Source organism: Syngnathus floridae, chromosome 15 (genome assembly GCF_059516105.1).
Source record: "Syngnathus floridae isolate MCC-2025c chromosome 15, RoL_Sflo_1.0, whole genome shotgun sequence".
Taxonomy (NCBI): domain Eukaryota; kingdom Metazoa; phylum Chordata; class Actinopteri; order Syngnathiformes; family Syngnathidae; genus Syngnathus; species Syngnathus floridae.
The window spans coordinates 6,174,578-6,195,966 of NC_142427.1; the positions used below are offsets into that span (position 1 = coordinate 6,174,578).

Below are 21,389 nucleotides of genomic sequence, written 5' to 3' on the forward strand. Positions count from 1 at the left end.
ACAACATACTACACTGACCCAGACCAGATCATAAAAAAAGTTTTTGTTTCAAACTTCAAACTATCTTTATCGATCTAAACTCTTTAGTGAGAGCATACATCGAGTAAATAGTTTGAAATTGCCCTTTAAATGTAATTATTTAATAACAATGAAAAAAAAAAACCTGAATAAAAATCCTTATTGTGTCCTACTAAAAACAACCACTACAGCCCTCCCTTCCCCCCCAAAACAAACACTACAGACTGATCATATCTGCCTAATGTAGGGCATAAACAAACAAACACATATGCATTTATCAGCACCAAGAATAGATCTGCTTTTTTTCAGATTGCGTCACCTGAATGCACCGTTCCTAAGATAGCAGCTGTCTGCAAGGTTGATTATCATATAAACAAAGGCACATAGGCCATCTTGTGGATTTCCTCATTGCAATTCTGCATTTGAAATTCCTGTTACTCTGTTACTGTGAAATCCAGGTTGACGGCCTTATAACCCCGTCTGATGGTCAATATTATCCCTAATAAGGTTATCAGTGTCCTTTTCAGCCAGTACAAAACATTGCTGCATCCACAAACAACAGCAAATGGAGAAAAAAATAAAAGTAGTCACCCAGGCTGTAATGGCATTTTTGACATTTTATTCAGAATGAGTTTGCTTGTGAGTGCCGTTGGGATTTTTGCATAAAAAAAAAATCACCCGTCAGTTCACAAAGCTCCTTGATCAAGTTCACAGCAGCTAAATTGCAATCTCTACAGCCCTTGAATGTTGCTGCAAGCTGTGGTTTTGTGTATACATGCAAATGAGCTGAAAAATGTAGCTATGCCTTTTGTTTGTGGGACTATGAATTGATGCAAGTAGGATTTAATTTGAAACTGCGGCTGAAGTTTTTTTGGATGGACTCCAACTGCCTGACACTGCCTCTGTCATGGAAGTTAAGACAAGTTCATGTTTATCATCATGTTGACAATGCCGCCATGTGGACAGTTTAGTGTAGGTTATCAGGGTCGGGGAGTTTCTCCAGTGTGGGCTCCATTCCCCAGATCTCACGAGCGTACTGGGCGATGGTACGGTCACTGGAGAACTTTCCACATCCAGCAATGTTGTGGATCACCTTCTTGGTCCATTCCTTGGGGTTCTGGATTGATTAAATGATCAGTGATGAGTAAAATGACGATACGCATTAGGGATGATTTGAATTGAATACAATTACGTGATTACAATCAAGGCGTAATTCCTTACGCATACCTTATAAAGCGCATTGACTTTCTCCTGGCATTTAATGTAGTCTTCATAATCAGCGAAGACCTTAAATCTGTGCAGGGAATAACACAATTAACGGGATGATGAAAAATCAGCAGGTATACATGATTAGTCTCTGTGGTAATTCTACCAACATGTAAAATATACTTGCTGTTATTTTGAAAGCCTTTACCTGTCGTGATGCATCAGCATGTTGACAATTTCTTTGAACAAGTCGGGCTGCTTTGGGCTGAAGAAGCCTCCAGCGATCTGGTCAATGGCTTGTTTCAGCTCAGGCAGGCGATTGTAGTACTCTTGAGCATTGTATCTACAGGCAGATCACCTACTGTTCATTTCTGACTTTAGGATTTGGCCAGATGAAAGTCAACGCCTTACCCTTTCCTGTCCATTTCATCAACGTCATCCACTCTCATGCCAAAGATGAAGAGATTGCCATCGCCAGCTTCCTCAGCCATCTCCACGTTGGCTCCATCCATGGTTCCGATGGTCAGAGCGCCGTTCAGCATGAACTTCATGTTGCCGGTGCCGGAGGCCTCTGTGCCTGCCGTGGAGATCTGCTCGGAGAGGTCAGCAGCTGGGATGGCTGAAAGATGACAGAGGTAAGCGGCCGATGACTCTTGAGCATTGTAATTCAAGTGGCAAGTGGGATTTAACAGTAAAATTGTCGATTTTAAATGACGGGCCAGATTGAGGCTCCTAGCGGACCAGTTCTGGCCCGCCAGCCATATTTTTGATACCAACTGTGACCAGGATTTTTCACCACCTGCTGATGGCCAAAAGAACAACAAAACAAAAGCAGATGAGGGCAAAGGGGGCGTGAAATACCTTTCTCAGCAAGTGTGACTCTGTAGTTCTCCAAAAAGATAACTTTGAGGCGGTCTCCCACCACGGGATCATTGTTGACCACTTCGCCGATAGCTGTGATCATACGAATAATCATCTTGGCAGTGTGGTAGCCAGGAGCGGCCTGCAAAAAAAAAAGACATGTCACGCGAGACGTTTTTAACAGCTGCAAACAAATCCAGCTGACAATGGGGCCTCAAAGTCGAGCATGATCTTTTTCATTCCAGGATGCTTGTTGATTTTTTGACAGCTTTGGAAGCGAATCGTGCACTCCATTTTGCGTAACGCCAACATTTTCCACAATAGTTAATTTGGTCAGTTTTAAGGCGCATACCTTTCCGCCAATCATAACGGTTCTTGGTGTCCACTGCTTGTTGGGCTCTTTCTTGATTCCTGGCAGGGATATGAAGAAACTTAAACACTGACTTTTCCTTGTTAGTTTATTATTTGTGATGTAAATTAAAATGGATGCTTACGGTTATAATAGGTGATGATGTGCAGACAGTTGAGCAGCTGCCTCTTATATTCGTGGATTCTCTTGACTTGGACGTCAAACATGGAGCTCGGATTGATCTTAACCTTATAGTGATCCTCCAAATGCACGGCAAACTTGAGTTTATTTTCCTGAAAAATAACAAGATTGATTCTTTGACAGTTGTAGATGTTGTGATAGTTGCTGCATGTGCTTTATATTGAGCAAAACAATTCTGTAACAAAAGTATAAGAATAGTTGAAGAAGTTGCAGATTAAGCCCAGAGGACCAAACAACGATCAAAAAGATGAACTTGACTTCACCTGCTTCACTTTGGCAACATCGCGGATGAAAGCTTCGTCGTTCACAAGCTTGCGCAGGCGCTGCAGCTGGTCGAGGTCACGGATGAAGTCCTCGCCGATTCTCTTAATTAGTCACGAATAGAAAGCAAGCGTTAACCTCCTGCGTCTTTTTACTCACTAAGAGGGATATCGGCGTGTTTAATCCACCGCTAACCTCGGCGATGACCTCAGCTAGGCCGGGGTTGCACATCACCAGCCAGCGGCGAGGGGTGATGCCGTTCGTCTTGTTCTGGAACTTATGTGGCTCCATTTCGTAGAAGTCCTTGAAGCTGCAGGGCGGACATAAATCAGGACACGCAAATAATAAAACGGCTCACGGTCGAAGGTGCGCAGACCGCCGCGACCGGCGTCGTGTACGTACACAGTGGCTTTGAGGATGTCTGAGTGGATCTGGGCCACGCCGTTGACCGCGTGTGAGCCGACGATGCACAAATGGGCCATGTTGATCCTCTTCTGTCCACCTTCTTCAACCAGGGACATACGGGCCAGACGCTCATTATCGCCGGGGAACTTTGCAGCAACGTTCTGACAAAAGGACATTGGACATCAATCAATTTAATAACTCATTTTTTGCTCTTGTTAGTAAACATCTCCTGCCCATCCCCTAACTTTACTTAGAAATGCTGTCAAAGTCGCACAGATGAATGAAAGCAAATGTCATTTTAGTTTTCACCTTTAATTCACGGTTTGGCACATAAGTCCCCAAGCGACTGTCAGCGGCTCAGCAGTGAAACAGCACTGACAGAGAGGACCGATATGCGCCGGAGACGGAGGCAGGTCTCAAACCTCGTTATTTCCTCCTGAAATTGTGTGTCTGAAAAATGCTGTCTTAAAGCCATGATCTTTGGAATATTTGCGGCTGATGGAAATTGGATGCAGTGTTTAGTTTGTTAGCTTCGGGGTGCCAAAAGAATCAGTCGCATTCACTTCATTCACCGGAGTGTAGAAAAACCCAGGACCCGTCGTTAGTCCCCTAAAGGGCTGAACTGGGGAATCAAGCCATGTGAAACAGACAGAAAATGATTCTTAAGTTTGCATTCTAAAAGCGTACAGTAGATCCCCAGGCCTGCATAATTTACTTGTGAATCAAATAAAACCCCTTGTATTATTTAGTTCAACAGAATTACAATGTACAACTGTAATTGCTATTATTCAGTTGGAATCATTTCCAATCAGGTGTGCACTGTTTTATTAAAAATAATGAATATTAATAAAAACCTGCCCCTTACTTAACCGATGAACAGGCCAATCAGCTGAAATGTATTATTCCTCAGCAGGGGTAATAAAGAGACATGTAGCAATACACAGTACTAACCTCCAGGTGGCGACGATTGATCTCAAAGATAATTTCCAAGTGACGGGGCAACAGATGGGCAAACAGGTCCACTGGCCATCGCTCCAGAGCTTCTGGGAGGACTGTGTGATTGGTGTAGGCACACGTACGCACACACACGTCCCAGGCCTATCCAGAAGGAAATTATTTTTAGATGTAGAAGATCATTCTATATGAGTTGATTCCTCTGGTGTGCATATTGAAGAACTTTGCTTAACCTTATCCCATGTAAGTTTCTCTTCATCAACCAGAACCCTCATCAGCTCAGGAATAGCCATAGCTGGGTGAGTGTCATTCAGCTGGATGGCAACCTGAAAAAAGAAAAAAAAAAAATAATGTCATGAGTCAGTTTTAGAAAACACTCAACCCACTCTTCTGATACGTTAATCAGCCTGCTACAATGCATTAAACACACTGACAGAGGCAATTTTTACTCTGGAGTGGGTTGTTTCAATTTGACAGAAACTAGTTTATTTTTTTATTTTTTTTTTTTACCTTGTCAGGCAGTTTGCTGAAATCTGTGCGAGCAATCTCCCTGGAGCCAAACTTGGAGACCTTGAAACGGCGAATGATGTCTTGCAGGGTGGCAGACACCACAAAGTATTCCTGCTTCAGACGCAGCTCCTTGCCCTCAAAAAACTGAGAAAACACACACTTGGGTATGTATTTGTCCATTGAACATCGTTATTGTTTCACACAGACAACTAGAAAAATCTCAAGTCCCCTTAGTATATCGTTGCCTTCACTATGTTCCATTTACAAATTTCGGGATAACATAAATTGCAGATATATATTTATGTAATTATTAAATTGTGAAATCGGCATGACGACTGAAAGGTTAACAGATTTTAGTTACTCTTCTTATGCTGACTTTTGTTTCAACACACCAAATCTTGAGTAAATGTCAAACTAATATTTTAGCGTTGGATAACAATACCCTTGCGTGAAACCGGTTGGCAATAATATTTTTGAGTGAACTTAAACATGACATTTATAAATAAATGACGATCCAAAAGTGCACAGCTTCGCATTTGACAAAAAAAATTAGGATCGTGTCCACATTTAATAAAAAATGAGATAAAAGCTGAATTTATCTCAATTGAGCTTCATCACGACATTCTTGGAGATAAAAATAGACACCATAAACAGTGCAGACTGGCTAAAATTAAATTCAAATGGCACCTAAATATTAGGTCAACCACTTTCTCAGGCATAAATTACCATGACTTGGGTATAGCTAAAGCTTTAGGGTTCTCAAGCAAATCCTCCATCTGGAGCCCGTAGGGAGGTAGGCATATGGTGGTCAGCTCTTATGTCAGATTTCAAAGGTAGCTGAAGACAAAGACCCTGAGGTCCTCGGGTCCCAGATTATGCAAATCTACATTTTAAGATTACTGAATAGGAGTAATGTCGCATGACAGTTGTATAATTTCACACATCCAAATAGTCCTTTCTTACGTTGTCATTGGGATACAGCACGCGAGAGATGTTCTCAGCCAGGTTACGGTCCAACACAGCTTGAATGTAACCACCGACATTGACTATAAAAAAGAAAAAATGCGCACAAAAATTAGTTTAACCTTTTTATGTTGCAAGACTCTAAAGTGTCCACAAGACGCTTACAGTCTTTAAGATTAAATTCACATGGCGCCTTTGCAGACCACAGCCTCATGGTGTTGACGACGTTGTTTCTGTAGCCAGGGACTGGGGTGTCATATGGCAGAGCCAAAACTACCTGCCAACACATTACAGGAAGAGAGAGGCCATTTAGATTCTTAGATTTGACTCCTGATAGCTCTCACTCTCTGTATATATATAGTTGTTGTTTTTTTCTACCTGTGTGTCAACCCATTTGACTCCATCGGGGTGATGCTCGGTCTTGCCGTAGAAGTGCACGGGGCGCATATACTCCGGACGTGCTTTCTCCCAGGCGTTGCCATAGCGCAGCCAATCATCAGCCTCTTCAACCTTGGTAATGACATTGCCAGCGAAAAACACTCATTAGGTGAGTACGTTCCGAGCTGAGTCAGACCCAGAAAATGACAAGGACAATCAAGACGAGATAATGATAACACATAATTATGGATATTATTCACTTTATGCCATTAGGTTGGCTAAGCCCACATCTGTCCTGAAATAACACCTAGGAATATACCGTACATGTTTTTGCAAAGAAAAGAGGGAGATTGCCGGTGTTCCTAACCTGCCAGCCGTTCACTATTTTCTGATTGAAGATGCCGAATTCATAGCGGATACCGTAACCATAGGCAGCCAGGCCGAGGGACGCCATAGAGTCCAGGAAACAAGCTGAAAGCCCAAAAAAATGATCACTCTTCCAAATTCAAGTACCGTATTTTCCGGACTATAAGGCGCACCTAAAAACCTAAAATTTTCTCAAAAGCCGACAGTACGCCTTATAGTCTGGTGCGCCTTATATATGGACCAAATTCCTAAATTTAAACTGGCCCGAAGCATTGTGTCATGAAATCAATCATAAGTGGCCCGCTGAAGACTATGAATCATGAATCAAAAAGACTATGGATCATTATTTTGTGATTATAAAGTAATTTGTTGCATCTGAAGTTGAAATAAAAAAGATAAAATGGAGAATGGTTTGATTTGGATTAAATATCTGACATGATGCATTATTGGTGCGCCTTATATAAGGACAAAGTTTTAAAATGGGCCATTCATTGAAGGTGCGCCTTATAGTCCGGTGCGTCTTATAGTCCAGAAAATACGGTACTGCAATCAAAATTTGAAACATTCAAACTTGTAAAGGTAATTTAAAAACACACACCGGCTAGTCGACCAAGTCCACCATTTCCCAAACCGGCGTCTTCTTCCATTTCCTCCAGTTCCTCCATGTCCAGACCCAACTAAAAAGTCCAGAGCGCACACATAGGCTGACATTAATAAATTGATTTCAATTTTGAAAGCTGGCTTAAAAAAGATGAAACTTCTTCCTTTCACCTGGTATGTGGCTTCATCACAGGCGTTTTCCAGTGCGAGGTTCACCATGGTGTTCTGGAGGGTGCGGCCCATGTAGAACTCCAGCGAAATGTAGTAAACACGCTGTGTTGAAAAACAAAATCGTATATATAGATATAGATATAGATATATATGTCGCCGGTTATGGAACTTTTTACACCAAGTACCAATTAAAAAACTTTCCAAGTACCACTGTCATGATTTAAGTTAAGTGAACAGTAGGGCCTAAGTGTTCATTAAAAACCAGAATGATAAAGTACATTTTAGCCACTGTATCGCAGGTGAATACCTAAAAAAAATCTCAAACATTTTATTTACAGTTAAAGATGTGATTTTATTTCCGTGCACACACATTAAGGTTCGTGTGAATATGTTAGGGGGGGGGGGGACTCCCAAATAGGTGTGAATACTGTATATGACTAAAACCAAAAATACATTCTCCTCTGATATTTGACGTATAGTATCCCCCCCCCTCAAAATATTCCTTGCGATCACATTGCATGTATCAGTAATCTTCGACCTGGGCCTGGTTAGTGTTTTAGCCTTTGCCATTTAGGTAGTTTTGTTTTTTTCACCTCTTCTGAAATTGAGAAGGCGGATGCGCACTGAAGAGCAAAAGCAGAGGCTCGAAGGGAAGGGACGAAGGGACAAATTGCATTCTGTATTACATAAGGGCAACATTTTGCTTTGGCAAAAATAGCTCCCGTGGAGGTCGTTGTAAAGGTCAGCCTGAGAGTGATAGTCTTTCCTTGTGGAGTTCAACTCTGGAGTGATACAAGTGCTTGTTGAGTAAAATAAATAAATGATAATGATAAATACTCACGACAAAGCCTCGTGACAACCACAGTTCAGTCATTTGATCGGATTTGTCACGCATCTTAACCGACTTTGATTTTTGTCGATTCGTCTCGTTGTCCTAGTTACCTTTGTAACTGATACTTATAAATATCATCAATAAATCTGGCACAGTCGCTTTGCAGTACATGAGCCCACCGCTCTGTTCAAGGTTTCTTTTCAAGGAATTCACCTTTGACCTTTCAGTCTGCTGCAGCGAACAAGGTCGATACAGTCGGGAGGGTCGGGCGGTTCAGTGTGAGGTTGCATCCCACCGGCGCTGGATTAAACCTGTTCTAAAAATGTATTCCACTCTTCAAGTAAATGTCACCCTGCTTGGGTGAACACAAAAGGCACTTAAGTGACAGAACAATGACTCTTTTGGATGTCACAAAAGGGAAAAAAAAAAATTCCCTTTATTTTTCAGAGTGATATATTAAATTGCAAAGAGCAATTTTCCTTTCATGTAAATATAATTGCTATTGGTTTCACTCGGCTGCCAAGCTCCTATTTGTGACAGCTGACTATTGTAAGTGTGGGTTCGCTTCTTCTAAAGGTGCATGGCACGCACCTGCACGGAGGTGTAGATATGAATCCCGCCGCCCTTGGAGGCATGTGCTCATGTGCGACAAGCAGAGGCTGTATGCTTTATGGTGAGGCGGAGCAGAAGGTCACGGAGAGGTTTAATGTTTCAGCGCAGTGTAAGAATGGAAGCTTAGCAGCAGACTGCTAAGAAGCCCTTGTGGAGTTTAAATGTCATGCCCTGGCATTAGATTGGACTCAGGCTGCTCCAGTACAGCTGAGGAATGAGAAGCTTCTGCTTCAATGCAATGAAACCTGGCCCGTATTTAACAGCAGGCGGATTTAAGCTTGACCAAGAAAATTATATTTTAGCCACTACCAATCGGGTGCGTTCGGTTAGGTCACGTGACTTTGGATGTTGAGTATCTGCTCCTGTTATGACTTGAACTTACTTTGGGATCTTTCTCATAGTAGTGCTGCTGGGTTCTGATCCACCTGCCGATCAAGTGGTCCCGCACGGTGTGGGCAAGAGCAAAGTAGTAATCCCTTCTGGTTGCCACATTTCTGTCTTTGGCCAGCGTGAAGTGGAGGTGCCTGTTGAAATTCAGCTTCAGCTCGGAGACATTATCGGGGCCGGCCAGGCCTCGCACAGAGATCTGCTTCTTCCTGTCATGGTCGGACAAGGGTTTGGACATGGTGGCTCAGGATTTGCTAGCTGAGACCTCTGGGAGAATTGTTTACGTTAAGCAAGCGCCACCAGGCCCAGACACACAGATAGAGAGGCAGCACAGTGCGGTCTTGGGATCAGCTTTTTAAAGGCGCTACTATAAATATTACAAAGAGGGCGGGGCTAGTTTGCCGTTTTGGTAAAGGGTGGAGCATGTTCTGTGTAACTTTAAAACGGTAGGCCCCATTAACAGTGGTTCTCAAGGATGATGATGACATTAGGTTTTATCTTCAGTCATCACGATTGTGCTTTTTCACATAACCGAGAACATTGAAGATATAAAAAGAACGAGTAGACTGCTACACGTTGAAAAGAAAAAAATTCTCTGACACAAATTCTTACATAGGCCAGTGCATAAACATAAATATTGCACAAGGTGTGAAATAAGTGGCTGTAAAATCTGCAAGGCATGCAATTAAAAAGGCAGAAATTTGGATCATCCAGAGTTGAGTAACTAGGAAGCCAAAATAAATGGTCCCAAAAATATTTTTGCAAGCAAAATAAAAATGCAGTAGCGCTCACCTTCAAATGATTGCGACATCGGTAATAATGACAATTAATTTCTTTTTTTTTTTTACATTTCTGCTTGTCATTAGCCGCATTGTTACCTTGGGTGCACTTTTCAAAAGTTGTTCCAGCGGAGAAACATGCTGATGATGAGCCTGTCTGGCAGCTATAGTGGCTAACTCGTTTTCCCTCTCATCATTGGCAGCAATGGCCAACTTAGCAGATGGTATATTAAATCCCAACCAACGTATTTTTAATTTTTTTTTTGCTGAAGCCAAACACCGCAAATGCCCGCCAATTATCCCATTGATAGGTGATGCTACATGTACACATTTCTAGATGGTATGGGAGCCATCTGCATTGCAGATAAACGTTCCACATTGTCTTGCTAGCGTCACGACAAGTCCTCGCGTAGCGGTGATTCAGCCTTTAGATCGCATTTATTCAACAGCCCGCAGTCACATCAGACTCCCAATCATCTGCAGCCGAGCCACTCTATTTTGAGTTATCGCACTCGCAAGCCAAACTATCGTAAAGTCTTGACCTTCTATAAATAGTAACTCTGACCCAGTCCCAAAGGCCATGATATTTGAAAGGCATATCTCGTTAATGTCAGCTCGAGCCAGCAAACAACAGCCGTGTATTTTTCCGCGCCGTTGTCACAGAGCGACCAAGTCCTCTTTGAAATTGGTTTGGGTTGTTTTTAGTGTCAACACGGAATGGATTTCAGCGCGGCGTTCATTACAAGTTGACAGAAAAAATACAGGGGGTAAAATTAACACGTCTTTCCAAGCATTTGCACACTGGACAAGACGTCAGAGTGACAAAGAGAGATGCGGTTCCCGAGCGCAGCAGTACAATTGAACGACTGTGTGAATTAAATCACAAATGTTTCCTAATGGCAACGTCTGTCAAGATATTTCATGTGGTTTAATAGTCCCCTTCACGCTGTTCCATTAACGCCCCTGCATAGCCAATGACCCCTTCAACGGAGGAACCATCACATAACAGATGACAGAGATTGAAGCTGGCGTGTCCCTGATTTGTCCATTATGATGAGCAAATTATGTTCCTACATGTCTACTGGCTGTTCTGTCAAATAGTGCATCAAGCAGTTGTAGACCACACACTTGTTTCCGGCCTGATGGACACAGAGTGGGTATTTATAAAGCACAACCTTTTTTGCTATATAAATTGGTTAAAGGAAGCCACGGAATAAGGATGGCAACAACAATATGTCAGTCCGTCCGTGACATTTTGACTTTGTCCATTACGAAACCATCGGCCTTAGTTGTTTCATAAAGGTTGTGATTAACGGAACGTTAATCACAGTTATTAGCTCAACCGGGACGCTGATATTCTCCAGTGCGTTACAATAGCCACCATGTTTTGCTCGGATAAAAAAAAAAAAAAAAGCTAATTACCATATCTGCTTTGATAATTAAATGTTTTGGGTGGAAATGATCAATGTCGTATTGCTCACAAGGGATACTTGACCTTTTAATGAAACATATTTGAATTGTTGCCTTTTTTGTGTTCTGACAAATTAATTGCAAAATGAATGCATTACTGACCTTACTCCACAAAAAAAAAAAAAAAAACTACCCAATTTTCCCATCTTGACACTCTCTTTAATTACAGCCCTGAAATTTATCGAGAGGTAATGCTAATGTAGGAGTCGAAATCCAGTGGGTTCAACCAAACCCTGCTTTCTGGAGCAGATTCCGTGAAAAGCTTTCTGCACCCACGTATCATAAATGTACTTGAAAGCTGTCTGGCACAATGACATCTGCAGGGGCGTGCTCGGCCTACGTCGCAAACGGTTACTTCACGAGAAGAATCTGGCTTCTTGTTGCCGTCTTGTTACAAATTGTTCTTGGATATTCCAGCAGGTGAGGCACAGTTTTTTTTCTGGGTTCAAAAAATTGAAAATTATGAACAGTTCAAATTAGCACAAAATGTTTCAGAAGCAATAATTCTAAACTTAATTATTCACTTTCTCTATTGTAATTTTTTTCTTTCAAAACTCATTTAAATACTATTTTTTCCTTTTTAAATGAATATTCTTACAATGTCATCTCATTGAATTACAGTCTCGCTGTTGTGAGCAAAGAATACTAACCATCACATTCCTTTTTTTTTTTTTCCAAGCCAAATTTTATGACAAAGAATGTTGCGGTTATGGGATGTCAAGTGACTTAATTGCGTCGGGTCCTCTGATCAGCACGAAAGAAATACTGTCACCTGCTGGTAAATCCTGCAGCAAGGACACAAATACGAGAAGTTGACATATGCACCGACACGCCAGGTAAATGGACCCACTTTGAGCTTCACTTTTTACAAGTTCCTCATCAAATCAGGTCACAGCCTGGACAGTTTTGAATCACAATTCTGAATCCACCACCACCAAACAATTTGTCCACAGTCACTCTGCCGGCAATTCTTTATTTTTTACTGTCCCCTTCTGTGCTTCTGCTCATTATGTTCAAATTCTAACTGTGTGTTTTTGGCTACAGGATGTTTGTTTGTAAGAGCAAAAGCTTGGAAGTAACCGCCAGTGGAGATGAAGTAACAAGGCTGGTTTCTGCTGTTTGAACTACACGCTGGCCAGATTTTTGTTTGGATGTAAAGGAACACGGAGTGCTCGACTACCTTGGCTTTGGTGGACCTCCAGTGTTTTTGCGCTCGTTTGTTTAAAGGTGACCATTAACTCTTGTATCTTGTATAATATTTTCCCTAGACAATAGTAAGAGTAATATGCTAAATTTGAAGAGAAAAAAAAAGTTGTGAAGAGCTTCATGGTTTGATTTTTAAAACATGCCCACTGCAGTAATTTCCACTTTTCTAAGAACCCGACTGTATTAATTGCTTCAGGGACTAAAATCCATTGCGCCTCTCTGGCTTGTCGCAACTACCAGTACGACTAAATGAAATTCCAAAAATCAACAAATGCGCATGCACCCGCAGCTTTTTGTTTCTTTTCTTTATCAGCACAATGCTAAGAGGCAGAGAGGGAAGGAGAGTTTCTCGGAAGATGCCATCCCAAAGGGACGCAAACTGCTGATTGACTGAGCACAATCATAATTATGTGCGCAAAAGTAAAACACAGTCTTGTATTAGTTGTACTTTTTTATTTTTTTTGCTGAGGGTACGATAGTTCTGCCTGGCCGGTTTCATTTCAAATTTATCTGATGTTGTGAAAGGATGCGGTGTTGGGCAAGGTGGAGCTTTGATTGAAATAATGCTCGCGTTCATTATGACTTTGACGATGACCTTTGGGATGTTTGCGGTGGTTAGCTGCCATAAAAAGGAAACTCATGTTAACCTTTTTTTTTTATGTATTCATCAATTGGGAATCCATCAGACTGATACAAATATTATTACTTGGCAACCATATTAGAGTGATGGTGGGATTTTTTTTTGGAGCACAGTAAAAGGAGTAACACTTGCTAAGCCGTAAGTACCAGTGAAATATATCCTCATAAACATGGGATGGCATCTGCGCGCTTAATGCTTTTGAACTTTTCAACCTACCATGCGTTTGTGATGTGATGATTCTAATCTAGCACATAAAAAAAAATAGTTCTTTGTCTGTATAATTCGTTTTGAAGCTTGAGAGGTTGGGATCATTTTCCATAATTTCTTAGAATTTCTGAAAGGAAATAAAGAGAACTGCACAAAGTCTAATTAGTCTAACCATAAGCATTTAATTGCACAATAAAAGGTCTCTATATTATTAAGTATCACAAAATATATTCCTTTAAGTCGTCATTTTACGATCTGACAGCAAAAATGTTCTCCCCATTTACGCACTCAGGCTGAATTGTTTTTCAAGAAAAAAAAGATACATTTGAGCACATTCATAATTCATACGTCATCCTCAAATGTGAGATAGCTTTGACTTCATCTCTCGGCTCGGTCCTTAAAAGCACACCTCGGCGTGCTTTAGGGCCTTGTGCTGTCACTTAAAAGGGAAAATATTCTCTCACAAAAATATCTTAATCTGTGGGACACTAACATTGGGAGTTTTTTATTTATTTATTATTGTTTGTTCCTGGCTTGCGTCATTTCCAATCCTTCATCTTATCGTGTTCTATTCAGAGTTTTCATTGGACATTATATCTAAATCTGATGCGGTATGACTGCATGCAGCTTTCTCAAGTCACAAAATGTGTATTACTTATCCCTGATGGGGATGGATAGGATTTAATAGAGCATTTCCAGTCGCAGACTTCATTATTACTTTTCAAGTGGCTTCCTTCCAAGTACACGTTAATATGTGCAACCTTGTGGCATCTTCATATAAACTCACAAGACATCTCATTTGTTATGACTCAATGCTAGAGCAGGATTCAAAGTCCTGCTTTTATAAAAATGAAAAAACAGCCCTCAAAGAGTGCCATTGGTGGCCTCCAACATTTTACCTTTACTCTTTATAATTATTATTATTATTATTATTATTATTATTATTATTTATTATTATTATTATTTATTATATTAGTTTATTCTCAAAAATACCAAAATAAAAAATGGGACCTGAATTCAAGATACTGCATAAAAACGTAAACAAACCTACATAAATGGAAGCTCAAGGCATTTCTTTTTTGTCACTTTCCGAGAGGTATGCATTTAACAACATGTTTGTTATTGTGTTTGGAGTTGGAATCGTATTGGATCATTGTGCGCAAGCGATATAAACAATCTGAAAAAGAGCTCTCAGTATGCTGCAGGGCACTTTTAAACCACTACAACCGCAATAATAAATATTGTTAAATGAATATCCCCATAGGGCAATGGGTTACTTGTTAGCACGCCTGACTCACATTTTCGATTCCAGGTTTGAATCTCAGCGTCTGGCGGTTGCATCTTCTCCCCAGGGTTGCGTGGGTTTTCTCCAGGTACTTTGGCTTCCTCCCACATTCCACAATCATGCATGTTGATTGAAAGCTAAATCACAAGTGTGAAACAAAAAGCCCACAAGCTCGATCCAGCCTGCTGTGTTTGTCCCGATCTACTCAATATTTCTTGCTGAATGGAGCTGCTTTCTTCTTTTCATTTTAGAGGAACGTTTATACAGAAATTGCATTTTTTTCTACTCTTGTAGCAGATATTATCAGCTTTTTCCCTGGCCAAATTACTTCTTAAATGACATTGATTTACTTTCAGCATTTGGAGTTTGCATTCTCCAGATACTAACTCTTCCTCCCATCTTAGCCCGAAACGTGCATGTTAACTTTATTGAAGTCTCTAAATTAGGTGTAAATATTTTCTGTGAAAACTCACCTATTGGCAGTTTTTGTTGTCTGTTGATGGCACACTAAGCTGCCACAAGATGGCGCCAAACTCCGGCTGCAAAGTAATTGCTGTCAAGAGGAGGAATTGGATTTCTCATGGGTTGTTGGTGGAGGTTACAGAATTCTTTAAAGTGTGTTCATGTACTTATGTTTTTCCATAGTGACGCCATTTTATTTAGAATGTAAATTTAAATTGCGTTAATCATATAGGTTGTTCTTTTTTTTTTTTTTAAGGAGATGTTGAGTGGTGGTTTTTCGTTATTTCTGGCAAGACGTGGACTTAATGTAGCATATAGTGTAATCCAAAACTGATACTTCAGCAGTACCTAGTTTTCAGGTAATGGGTTTGGAGCTCCCTTCAATAATTTATTTTTCTTATCAGACGACCCCAACTTGTGTTAGAATGGAGGACAAACGCGCACTCTGCACAGCCAGTGCTTGAACGCTCCATCCAAATACTCCATGGCAACGCCACTGCTTGTTGATGTGGTTGGGATCAGCTCCATTGGTCCACGACGGCTGACCGCGCCCTCAACTCGGCCGAGCTACCTCGCCAACTGTTAGCATCAAGTGTCAAGGGAGAGGCGGCCCCCAATGCTGAGGATGATGAGGAGGAGGATGCTGCGGTGGCGAGGAAGAATCTTTGTCTGCACGGAGCGGCACGGGGCTTCCCTTGCTCTCGCTTTTCTCCGCGCATACAGCCGATAAGAACGACCCAGCACCACTCTGAAGATTAATAACGCTTCTTTTCCTCCAGCTGCTTTTATCTCACCTTGATACGGGATTTTTTCCCCCTCCCCACCTCCACTCCACCGCTGTCTTTGACCGGCCGGAATACAAAAAAAGCAACCCTTCGCTTGTGTGTGGGATCGCCGGCTGAGGCACAGGTAACGACATCGCGCACCTCCCACACTCAAGCCGCAAAATGAAGCTTCTTAATGAGCTTGAACGCAGCAAAAACGCACTCGGGTTTTTGGTTTGCATGTCTTTTCAATGTCAGCTTTGTATGGAGTTGTTATTGCTGCGGGCTATTTTAATTCGACCAATTATTTACACTTTTTTCCCCCCCTTCTTCATACATTAATACCCATGCTTGAGAACTCGGGTTAAAAAAAAAAAAGGCAGACGTGATCCAATTCTAAGTCAGGTGGGTTTTTTTGTTTATTTTAAATCAATGTTGGGGAAGAGCGTGCGCCCTAAAATAAGCAGGTTGAGGTCGCGTATTAATTGCATGCCTGGAGAGTGGAGACATGCAGTGGCACGATAGAGCTGTGTGATGGTTTGCATCAAGGCTTCAGCCACCAGCGTGAACGAGAGCCAAGGGCTCCCATTGTGTTCATGATGCACATGTTCATGGCTTGTCTTCATTTGGCCTAAAAGTGAGGTGAAGGTGCTGCATGCAGGCTGCCTCAGATGCTGCTGGTAGCCTATTTATTATTGAGGGGAGGGGTGTTCTGTGGGGAACAGACTAGCTGCCAAGATAGAGGTTGGAGAAAGTACCACTCATGTTTTTTCTCCTTGCAAAATTGGCAAAACCTGGGCTCTGATAAGGATTTAAAAGCTCCATCCTAGCATGTACGCCTCCATAGGAAGCAGCAGCAGCTGCTGCCTGCCTCCATGTGGTGTCAGTTTAGCAGGGTGAGGCCACGCGCGAGGCGTGCAGTGGAGTTTCAACATCCAATTGGTTTCTTTTTGTATATATAAAAAATTGGAAACACTAACGTGGGCGGGTGTCAGTAAATGTGAGATCGTTTTTTATTATTATAAAGAAACTTAAGTTAATAGCACATTTTTTACAAAAGAGTTGTCTAACTATTATATGGCAGGATCTTAACTTCTGAGGTTTTTGACCAGCTAATGATTATTTTTAAATTATGCGTGCAACTGTACGTCCACTTATTTATTAAACAGGACAAACAGTCAAATATAAAATGGTGAAATGAGCATTGAGAAGATTGCTCACACCGATCTAAGCACGTCGGATGGCAAATCTCAGCTGAGATCTTTCACTCACTAGGCCACGCCTCTTAAAGGCGCTGTGGCACAAATACTCCCAGGATTTCAGATTCATTACACTGCTATACAACAATAGATTTTTTTTTTTTTTTAAAGTAACAAACAGAAGATAAAATACTCAAGTAAAAATCATGGGAGAAAGTGCACTATTTCCTACCTCTGTGGGCATATAAAGTCATTATCCTGATCTGTCAAAGAGCCTGTAACGCCACACATAATTCTTCCATGCATCCTCCTGTTCCTTCCTGCTTCTCCCATATTTGCTATGCAAATTTGACTCCAACGACAGCACATTGCGTTTCACCAGAGTGAGGAGGATTTCTCACAGGGCAGAGCTGATTTCCTGTCCACCTGAATTGGGTAATCCAGCACCAACCCCTCCTCCTCCCCTCTCGTGTCTTCAGTGAATCTGTTTTGCATGGCAGTTCTGTTGTAGAACACATTTATTCTGCTTGGCTACACTGCTCGTTCTCTTCTGGGTTCAGTAACGCACTTATTTAAAAGCAAATCTCCTTTTAAGTGCACTCTCCTAAATGAGAGCGGTCGTATGGTAAGAAAAAAGTTGAGCTTGGAGTATTTTGATATATTTAGTTTGCTGTCCAATAACAGCTGGCTTTTGTGTTTGTTGAACTTGCTTTCCCAACAGTCATGCTCCCTGCACAGTGTCTATTTCAGCTCAGAACACATTTGTTTGCTTTTTTTGTCCATATCAGCTCTAATATGACACAACACAATATTGCACCACTGACCACTCAGTAAATATTCTGCTCTTGTGGAAGAGTTTTTAACACTAGACTGCTCTGTTCTGACTCTTCAACAATAACATCTGTCAAAATTCTAACAGTGTGGATGGATGGATGGATGGATGGATGGATGGATGGATGGATGGATGGATGGATGGATGGATGGATGGATGGATGGATGGATGGATGGATGGATGGATGGATGGATGGATGGATGGATGGATGGATGGATGGATGGATGGATGGATGGATGGATGGATGGATGGATGGATGATAGAATTTGAACGAATAGTATGTAGACTTCCTTTAAGCCACGATGGCTTTTAAATTAGCAGAGCAGCTGCTGAGCATGAAAAGGAAATCATATTTGAAATGAAGATACCTCACACAAAGGCAGCAGCCAATATGCAAAGAGAGATGGATGATTGGATGGCACGAAGGAGGAGACTCCGAGAATTAATCGCGGGGCAGAGTTGACATAATGTGTGTGTCTGTGTGTGTGTGTGTGTCTGGCATTGTTCAGTGGCTCGCGCAGGCAGTAGAAGGTTACAGATATTGTGTGGCATTGCGAATTGTGTCGCTTCCTCTCTATCATAGCCCATCAAGGTCACATCCGCAGACTGGATGCGGTGGCCCTGGCCTTTCCCTCTCCTGGCTCTGGCAGAGGAATGGGGCCCGCGGACCACTGCTGCTTCTAATCAGGGCTGACGCGTGACTCAATTGCATGCCAGCTGCACGGCCAAACAGGGATTATGTCCCTGGATGGTGAAGACACACACGCACACACACACAAAAAAAAGGTCACTGTCCAGATCTTTGTCTAGCTACACCTTGGGCGAGTGTAGGATTTGCGCTTTATTTGGGCTCAAATGAAATAGTCTTATCCACACGATGTAGCCAGGAGCCCTGAAGTCAGAACCGCGACACCCGCAGCGTGCACTGTAGGTTGCCTTGCAATCTGGGTCATTATGCCACTTGTTTTCCAGATTAGCTCCAAGCTTTTCAAGCAACCAATGTGGATTGAATGTTGGCTATACAGTGTGCATTCGTATATTGTTTTGCCAGATTTCTACAATGCTCAGATGATACCATCATTTAGTATCTGGGAAATTGCCTGCCATTTCCAGACAGGTGTTCTAGTAGGTGGAATGGAGCACGCCCAGCCTGTAATTTTCTGTTAGCTCACTCCTACTCGGGATTCAGCTCAACTTGGCACATCTCGGCCTGTCATATGAGGAGAAATGATGGCAGCAATGTCGTTGAAGAACAATTCCAGCATGAGTCACTGATTTTGGACTTGGCAAGCATATCCCCAATCAGATTCTGACTGCATACAATGCGGGGTATTAGGAAAAACATTTGTGCCAAGAGATTGAAATGGATATGCATTTTTTTTTGGGCACGCTAATTATTTATTCAGTAGTAGGAATCTGTTTAAGTAAGAGTATGCGGGGTTATTTTAGTGGATTTGACAGCCCAGGAAGTAGATTGAAGAAGGAGGGTAACTTGAACCTTTTTCTATCATCGTCTGGTTTCATCTCCCATGTAATTACTGACGATTCATCGTCCTGCCGTTCAGGAAGCTGCAGCATCCGACGTGGGGTAGTTAGGGTGACTGCTGAAGTGCAAGCTGATTGGCTACAGCGGAAACACATGTAGTCTCCTACCAGGAGCAGATGTAGCTCTGGGGCCACGTTTAACACCTGGCACCAGGGTGTCCTTGCCACTTTGTTGACTGATTTATTTGCCTTTTTCTGGCACCTGCCTTTTTACTCCAGTGCCTCCATAGATCCCGTTTGCGTACTTGCAAGCATCAATGTAACCGCAGGAGTGCCGGTCCTCGAACAACGTGTGGTCGATGGCATTGTGAGTGCGTTCTTATTTGCAGCGCCATTGTCTGGCAATCATTATGATGATTTAAATTAGCCATGCTTTTCCTTTGCTACTTCTCACATTCCTGATCGCAAACACTTTGTACTGACAACAAAAAAGATTTATATCATATGATTTATTTATGAGTTATTCAGCATCGTTTTTTAAACTAAGGAGTGCATTAAATGGTTTATAATTGCTTGTTGTCACAGCAGGTCTCTAAAGGGTACATTTGGAATATTGTGTATTTTTCATAAATCATCGCCGCGACAATACAGTGTATTAGTTCACTTTATCGAGCATTGAGCCAATAATACTTTCTAGTTTGGGCGACCACTAGATTGTCAGGTCTAGATGTCCTGCTTTCACATTTGCATATAATAATGAGATGAAACGAATTCCCTGCCTTTTAAATACCCATTGCAGGAAAATTAATCTCCGCGTTTTCTCCTCATGACACAAAGCAGAATCCAGTTACTTCATTGCCGAGAATGTATCTAGATTCCCTAATCTCTAGACACGCCAACAAGTGTTAATGTATTCGCAGAATGTCACAAGAGTGTACAGTGACATTCTGTCGACTAAAAGTGTCGCCTTCCTGATAAAGCTGCCATTTTCATACTCGCTGTAACACTGTACTTTCGCTTCACATTAGAAAGTCGGCGAGACTATTAACGTACTTACAGTAAATATCCAGGGACTTTTAAGCAGTGTGACTCTTTCTCAGGGGAAGTAGAATTAAAAAGACTAGCGGCAAACTAACCAAAGAATGTGGCGCAGTACTACTTTTGCATTTCAGGTATTCATTGAATAAAATAACAATCTTTGCAATGGTGTTTTCCTAATTTCAACCTTACACTCAAGATCAGAAATAAATACGTGTATAGACTTGAACACCTGATATTTTACAATTGAAGTTGCGCTGGCACGGTGGTATTATGGCGAGCCTGTCCGCCTCGCAATCAGGAGATTTAAATTTGAATGTGAGGTTGCATGGCATTTTCTCTATGCAATCAGGTTTCCACCCACGTTCCAAAACATGTTTATTATGTTAATTGAAGACTCTAAATTGCACAGACATGTAAGTAGGCTCGGCGGGCCCATCTGGAATAATCAGTCCATTTATTACAATATATACATTACATTTATTACTTGTATTGTTTAATACCACATTAGGTCTATAGCAGAAAATTAAAGGAAACATATGGTGTAAAAGAACAAACACAAGTTAGTACCATTGTGGACTGCAACATAGTTAATGAACTGTTTTGATTGAACAAATTCAAATAGATCTTGCTAGGTTAGTTTGTGAGCTGGTCTGTTGTTTAACTAATGTTAGATAATAATGTGCATAATTTTTTTGGACAAATTTCAAACCTTACTTTCCCATTAACATTCCAACTTAGCACATATGCTGTTGTTTTGTTTTCGTATGCCAATTTATTGGTGTATTCCAACAAGCCTGCTCGTAGGGGGGCCGCCAATTAAGAAGACTTCCCAATACTGAGCTGGTTCCAGTTGTGTTATTGATACGAACCACTAGCTGCTGCCTCTTGAGATCCCCTTACTAGCTACCAGCCAGAAATGGCTGCCCATGAATTTTGGACAGTACT

The 21,389-nt window shown here is 41.6% G+C and overlaps 2 protein-coding genes and 1 long non-coding RNA gene across 6 annotated transcripts in view; 1 reads left to right on the forward strand and 2 right to left on the reverse strand.

Moving 5' to 3' along the window:
• Nucleotides 1–620: 620 nt before the first annotated feature.
• On the reverse strand, nucleotides 621–9,417 carry pygma (phosphorylase, glycogen, muscle A). Its single transcript, XM_088397666.1, has 20 exons — nucleotides 9,070–9,417; nucleotides 7,244–7,345; nucleotides 7,071–7,149; nucleotides 6,474–6,577; nucleotides 6,107–6,238; nucleotides 5,894–6,005; nucleotides 5,729–5,811; nucleotides 4,766–4,909; nucleotides 4,489–4,581; nucleotides 4,253–4,399; nucleotides 3,299–3,462; nucleotides 3,092–3,206; nucleotides 2,899–3,000; nucleotides 2,580–2,727; nucleotides 2,438–2,496; nucleotides 2,086–2,227; nucleotides 1,636–1,843; nucleotides 1,433–1,567; nucleotides 1,246–1,312; nucleotides 621–1,135 (listed from the first exon to the last, which is right to left on the reverse strand). The coding sequence occupies exons 1-20, from the start codon at nucleotides 9,310–9,312 to the stop codon at nucleotides 986–988; spliced, it is 2,529 nt and encodes an 842-aa protein (XP_088253792.1). The 5' UTR covers nucleotides 9,313–9,417; the 3' UTR covers nucleotides 621–985.
• LOC148386105 (neurexin-2-like) overlaps nucleotides 4,778–21,389 on the forward strand; it is a 102,854-nt gene continuing 86,242 nt past the window's right edge. For 2 of the 4 annotated variants that reach the window (XM_088397665.1, XM_088397663.1), the window contains exons 1-6: nucleotides 4,778–4,929; nucleotides 11,647–11,743; nucleotides 12,003–12,159; nucleotides 12,368–12,550; nucleotides 14,689–14,749; nucleotides 15,528–16,032. The gene's annotated coding sequence lies outside the window, so the exon portion shown is untranslated. Of the gene's footprint in view, nucleotides 4,930–11,646; nucleotides 12,160–12,367; nucleotides 12,551–13,201; nucleotides 13,308–14,688; nucleotides 14,750–15,527; nucleotides 16,033–21,389 lie in introns of those variants that run through there. The other 2 variants (XM_088397662.1, XM_088397664.1) reach the window with 2 other exon arrangements.
• LOC148386106 (uncharacterized) lies at nucleotides 11,649–17,502 on the reverse strand. The gene is made up of 4 exons (XR_015862898.1): nucleotides 17,319–17,502; nucleotides 15,135–15,214; nucleotides 14,675–14,798; nucleotides 11,649–11,762 (listed from the first exon to the last, which is right to left on the reverse strand). It is a non-coding gene; the product is annotated as an uncharacterized LOC148386106 (long non-coding RNA).

Coding starts and splice junctions, on each gene's coding strand:
- pygma (XM_088397666.1), bottom strand. CDS start 9,312: ATGTCCAAACCCTTGTCCGACCATGACAGGAAGAAGCAGATCTCTGTG. Junction 3,463..4,252: donor TCAATCGTCGCCACCTGGAG/GTTAGTACTGTG, acceptor TCCTTTTGTCAG/AACGTTGCTGCAAAGTTCCC. Junction 1,568..1,635: donor GATGAAATGGACAGGAAAGG/GTAAGGCGTTGA, acceptor ATCTGCCTGTAG/ATACAATGCTCAAGAGTACT.